This window comes from Oryzias melastigma, unplaced genomic scaffold (assembly GCF_002922805.2).
Source record: "Oryzias melastigma strain HK-1 unplaced genomic scaffold, ASM292280v2 sc00280, whole genome shotgun sequence".
Taxonomy (NCBI): domain Eukaryota; kingdom Metazoa; phylum Chordata; class Actinopteri; order Beloniformes; family Adrianichthyidae; genus Oryzias; species Oryzias melastigma.
The window spans coordinates 70,136-76,238 of NW_023416903.1; the positions used below are offsets into that span (position 1 = coordinate 70,136).

Here is a 6,103-nt window from a genome sequence, read left to right on the forward strand (position 1 = left end):
ATGTCTAAAATACAATTTAAAAGAACGTTGACCGACTCTTCATACATACATTTCAAAATATTAAAGTTTATAAGATCATAAAGTTTTAATAGTTTTAATTTAATAAATAATGGATTAGAGGTCCCTATAATTACTTTTTGTAATAATTCTTATTGCTTTTTTGCGATATATAGATTGGATGAATATATGTTTTATAAGTTGTACCCCAAATTTTTCTTTGATCAGTTCAGTTTTTGTTTTTCGTGCGACCTTTGCAAATGTTTTTATTTTAATTTTCTGAAATGTTATGTTGGGTAGGGGTGGATACTGAGAGCCTGTCCTGTTATGTGTGTGTGTTTATTATCTGTATTTAGTATTTGTTTCTACTATCTTGTTTGGTTTCTAATTTGTCATTTGTTATTATTTCTTGAAATGGAGGACCCCCCCCACTTGAAAACGAGATGTTCCATCTCTAGGGGTTTATCCTCCCATCTCAGTTTAAATCTGTAAATAAAAATGTACAATAATAATTGTTTTCTTTGTAATATTAGGAAACACACCATTGTCTTTTCTAAATCTTTAATTGTATTGATTTTACTTTTGCAAAGAAGGATCATGACCCAAAGCCCAGAAAAATCTGTGGGGTTCAGATGAGACCAGATGAAACGGCTGGACCACAGTCCTGCTTTCTGTAACAGGACTGTACGATTGAGTACGACTAAAGAGTTCACTGAAACCCAGCAATACGGCAAACTCAAGAAAATACGTTTTAATATTATTTAAAATATTAATTCAGATTTTATAGAGCCAATCCAGGAGAAAAATCCACGCTAATCATTTTTATTTAAATAAGAGAACGTTTTAGGAATTGAATTTTTACCTCTTTCTCAGTTAACTTTTAATAACTACATTCCCTAATAACACGAAAAGCTTTCATTTTGACAAACACCAAAAAAAGCAACAAATTCCCACAACAATTTTAAAAGTAGAGTTTCCTCATTAATCTGGGTAGTTATGTTCTAAAAACAACCGCGATTAGATTCTAGATGTTTTGAAGCAGTAAAACTCAAACATTTTCACACGTTTCTCTTGTTTAAACTCAAAGTTCAAACCATACAGATCCTTTCCAAAAATATGAATATCCTGGAAAAGTGTCTTCATTTCCACGATTCAATGACAAAATTAAACTTTCATAGAAACTAGATTCAGGGCACAGATGAACTGATTTTTACATATTTATTTCCACATATTCAGACTCATTGTCGCCTCATGTCTCAGAGCGGGAGACATTCCAGACTCCAGGAGGCTCGTCTGTGCTCCTGTTCTTGACGTTCTGACAGAAAGACGGGTCCAGTTCTGATCACACTGGTCCAAACAAAGTCTCTAAAACGATCTTCCGTGTTCGGTCCTTCACCAGTCAAGGTGGGACCGGGTCCATTCGGACCCTCAGCAGGAGGTTCTGGAATCTGCAGTCCACATCCTGACAGTGGAGTCCACTCTGGACCTCCAGCTGCTGTGGTTCTGCTCCTTACTGGTCCACCTCCAAACTCTGGACCCTCAAATGAAAGACTTTCCCTCCATCAGAGACCATAACCATCCACCTCTGGCCAACAGTCCTCCCAGTGGAAACGTGTCCTCTGTTGGTCCAGAAGTTTCTGGACCCGAGGGACCAACAGTTGTAGAGGTTTTTGAAGCTCCTCCTTCCAGAGGTGGTTCTGATGGTGGGCTGAAGACCGGTCGTCTCTGCTGCTGCGTCTTCTCCGGACTCGTTCTGGCGCGTCGGACACAGACTGACCTGCAGCCTCAGACATGAACGCAGGCGGTGGAGGGTCAGTGACGGGCTTCTGGACTGAAGTCTGAGGTCTCCAGACTGAACCGAACAGAACCGGTTTGTGTGGACCCAGTTTTTCCAGCTCAGCAGATGATTTCTGATCTAATCTCATTCTTTGGTGAAAGTCGGTTCCAAACGTTCAAGTCCAGCAGAATTTCTGCAGATTTCTCTGCAGGATTCTCATGTCCTGAAATCCAGTTTTTGAGATTTTCTGATCTGGAACCGAATTTAAGTAAAAACAATTCAATTCTAGAACTGGATGAAGTGGAACCAGAACCTGTTCTATGAAGGTTCAGGTTCTGAGTGGAATAATGAAATGAAACTTTTCCAGGATGTTCAGTTTTTATGGTCTCTGAGACCAGTATTATGGAATGAAAACAAAGATCAGATCATGTCTGAGGATTGATTAAGATTTGGTCAAATTAATTCTGTACAGGAGATCCGGCACAGAGAAGACGATTGAACCGGTCCGCAGCCAATCAGGACACAGAATACAGTGAAAAGTAAAAACAAAAGACAAGCTGGTGAAATATCAAACGGAGACGGAGCAGAGAACCCGACGAGCACACAACTAGAGTGAATAAAACCTGTTTTCTCTTGATCTTTCATTTGTTGCAAATACTTGTATTATTGGTGAATTTGAGTTTGTTGATGTTTGTTTTGTTTTCTTGTTGATGCATAAACAAACATCTCGTTTGCCGTTTAACAGATGATCTGTGATCTTAACTGCTGCTGAGACTCGTTCATGTTGTTCATTCATCTTCTTTGATTCAGATCGAACACACATCCAGTTTTGAACCAACATCAATGCAGCTGCTTAACAGCTGAGTCAGACGCATCTTAGGATTCTTTTGAGCCATCACGTGGCTAGGTCTGACTTTATATTGTCGTATATGAATAAGTATCTGTGTGTTCTATACTGACTTTACCGTTTTATTGATTTGATGATTGTTTGTGTTCCCACTGCCAAAGGGAAAATAAAGTGACTTTGACGTCTCTCTGCTGCAGTTACTAAGGTGTGTGCTTGTCCTTTGACAGATGCTGCAGCTCCTACAGTCATGGGACGGCCCCCCACCCCCACCCCATACTGAGATTGGCAGTTTAAGATACTTTTCAACATGGGAACTTATGGAAAGAACTTCCTTCTACTGCCGTCTCCTGGAGTATCATCGGAGAACAGAAGACTTTCAGACTCACAGGTATAAACAGAAGAAAGGAAGTTGTATGACACACAAGTCAGACACAGGTGAGGCGCAAGGACAGGTGAGAAAAGGTTATATAGAGACGTGGACTGACACACGACAGGTAGAGAAACAGACTTACCAAGAACGATTGGCGCTGCAGCAAACACAGAGCAGCGCAGTGTGTAGACCAGCCTGAGGGGGGCGCTGTCCAGCAGAGGGGCATCAAAGGGCAGGAAGGCAAAGCCCCCCCACACCAGGACCGGGAAGATTATTGCTGACATCATCAAGGACACGCCCATCTTTAACATGTCTCCGCCGGAACAACACAGACCCCCTAAAAGATAAGAAAGGCAGACATGCAGAGACATGAGCGATAGCCCCGCCCCTTTCTGCCCTACACACTGAAACAACCAGAAGGATGAAAAAAGGATATTTACGTCTGGTTGGTGCTCTCCTCTCAGTCCACTCATACTGGAAGGCATGCTGGTCGTAGCCCCCCCCTGTGTAGTTCAGGAAGGGACTCTTCTCAGACTCCATTTCCCAAGATGCCGCATCATCTTTGGGTGCTGCGTGTGAGGGAAGGACGGTCACCGCCGGACTGAACACCTGAGCCGCTTTCTCTGGCAGGCGGTTCTCTCCAACACTCTCCTCTTTCAGAGGCCCGCCTTCACCTGGAAGCCCCGCCCTTTCCCTCAGCGCTCGCTCGCTCTCGGTGCAGCTCGACGCCTCATGGATGGAGGCGTCAGACCTGATGCTCTTCCTGTCGCCTTTCCCTCTCAGTGCACTTCCCCGTCTGTCTACATACTGTGGACTGCAGGCTCTCGCGGGGGTCACGACCTTCTCCCCTCCGCCTTTGTCTTCCATCATGAAGTGTAGCGAGAAGATCAACCGCAGATCAGAAGATTCGCCTATCATCACAAAAGGATGCAGAGGTCAGCGACCATCAACTTCCTGTTCAGGACTGGACTTGGCTAACATTTGACACACGACGAGTTCTGCTGGAGCAGTTCGGGATTTGACATTGTTCATCTACAGAATCATTCCGTCAATGATTTTATCATCAACCAATTTCTGAAATGTAAACAATTTTAACAATTATTCGTCATGAGAGTGGAGACTAAAAGTTCTGTTCTCCTTCACAAAGTTGACACTGACAAGATCTTCTGAACCGTGAAGATGTTGTGTCCAAAATGTGTAGGAACATGTGTGAATGTACCATGTGGTTGTGTTTAAATGACTATTGTTCAGGTTGTGTCAGATGAACTCTATACAGCTATCAGTAATAGATGAAGTTTTTAACACCAGCCTCAGTCATTCTGAAGGAATGACCTTAACGTCTGCTGAAACAGAAACACTAAATGTACAATTTATTAAAAATATCGTGTTTTCCTCTGGCTTTATTAACAGGTTGAGTTACATGTGTTGAATGATTGTTCCAAATTCAATGCTGTCTTATGTTTGCACACTTGAAAGCATTTGGATAATTAAAGAATCAGGCATGTTTTTAGAACCACAGGCTGGGAAAACAGCACTAAGTAATGTATGCAACTTCGTACATCTGAATCAGAACCAGACGTCCCACTTCAACATCTTCATCTACTTCCAAAGTGCTCCTAGTGGTCCGTTACTGATGATGCTGCTTCTCGCCAAAACCAAAACCTAGTCATTTAACAGGACATAGTTTCTGCAGAGCAGCAATTCATTAGAAATTCTTCTCTGAGTTGGGGGCGGGGCTGTTGGTGTGGAGTAAGCCTCTGGGGTCAGGTACCTGAATGCGATCACGGGACATGAGAAACGTATCTGAGAAAACATTTGTTGTTTCACTCATTTTTATATCAGTAATTTTTGTTTTTGAAAAACAAAACCGATTAGTTCAAAATTGAACTCTAAGGACATTGACTGTATAATAGAACTGGACATAGCGGCGGTGATGTCGTCCATAGAAAATGCTTCACCTCCAGCCACATGATGTCAATTCAGTCGGTATTTTCCTGCGGTGCGGACGCCGCCATTTGCAGCCCGACAACAGTGATCAGTTCAACGTTTCTATGGCAACTACTGTCACCAATTAGAACTGAGCTTGTTCAAAGGCCACACCCCCACCGCTGAAAGTGACTCAGCAGAATCTGTGGAGGGGGGGGGGCGGCAGCAGCACAGCATGATTGTACTGAGCTGTCTGATTGGTCGGTTTATAAATTAAGAAACTTGAACTACAGAAAAATATCTTTTAAAAAAAAAAGAGGATTTTAAAGAAAAATGTAAAACCGGATCAGAACAGAACGACTGATAGCAGCTGTTACCGAGCCTCGAAGTTTACTTCAGCAATCTGCTGTCTGTGTTTTATGATTTGATGTTTTTGGACGTTTAGCGGCGTGAACCTCGTTGAACATCGTCAACCATGGTGAGATACTGACTTAGATAAATAAAACTGAACTTAAACGAATCTGTTTCTCACTGGAACTCTACGGGATTTCGCCGTCTTGGAACCAGCAGGTGCTTCCTGTTTGGAACGCCAAAGGGGTGGAGTCATTGAGTCCCTGAAAACTGAGAAGATACGTGAAGAACAGAGAAAGAGGTTCTGTGTTCTGATCCAATTCACTGCTGCGTCTGAAACCGGATCAACGCTCAAACCAGAACCAAAGACCTATTCCAGAGATCTGAGTGGGAAGACTTCCGGCCTTAAGGTGGTTTTAAGGTGGAATTGCAGCTCCTTTAGTCTGAGTGAAACTAGTTCAGGCGCTGAGGACCCGTGTAAACCCTGAAAGCGGATTAAAGTCCAGAAGAACCCGAACCGCACAGGCATCAGCCCTGGCCCGCGAACACGCGGAGGTACTGAACACGCGCAGCGTCACCAAAGAACTCACGCGCTCTGGTTCGTTGTCCGTCCTGGACCCGGCGCTCTGGTTCGGTTCGGTTCGCTTCAGCCGTCCTACCGATGTTATGAAATGTTACCGGAAGGAGTTCGGGTGTGGCTGCAGGTGACTTAAAGGGGAAGTGCTCTTAAAGGGATCGCGACCTACCTGCTCATGTTTACAGAGGTGCGTGAACGCAGCCGCGTGACGTCACGTTTCCAGGTCAAACGCGTTTTAACTGAATTGGATCAATCCAA

The 6,103-nt window shown here is 43.5% G+C and overlaps 1 protein-coding gene across 1 annotated transcript in view; it reads right to left on the reverse strand.

The window, feature by feature from the left end:
* LOC112139349 (transmembrane protein 79) overlaps positions 1 to 6,103 on the reverse strand; it is a 23,958-nt gene that overhangs the window by 3,149 nt on the left and 14,706 nt on the right. The window contains exons 2-3 of the mRNA XM_024262098.2: positions 3,432 to 3,902; positions 3,134 to 3,328 (exon numbers count right to left, since the gene is read on the reverse strand). Of these exons, the coding sequence (XP_024117866.1) occupies positions 3,134 to 3,328; positions 3,432 to 3,861 (625 nt within the window). The 5' untranslated portion in view covers positions 3,862 to 3,902. The remainder of the gene's footprint in view (positions 1 to 3,133; positions 3,329 to 3,431; positions 3,903 to 6,103) is intronic.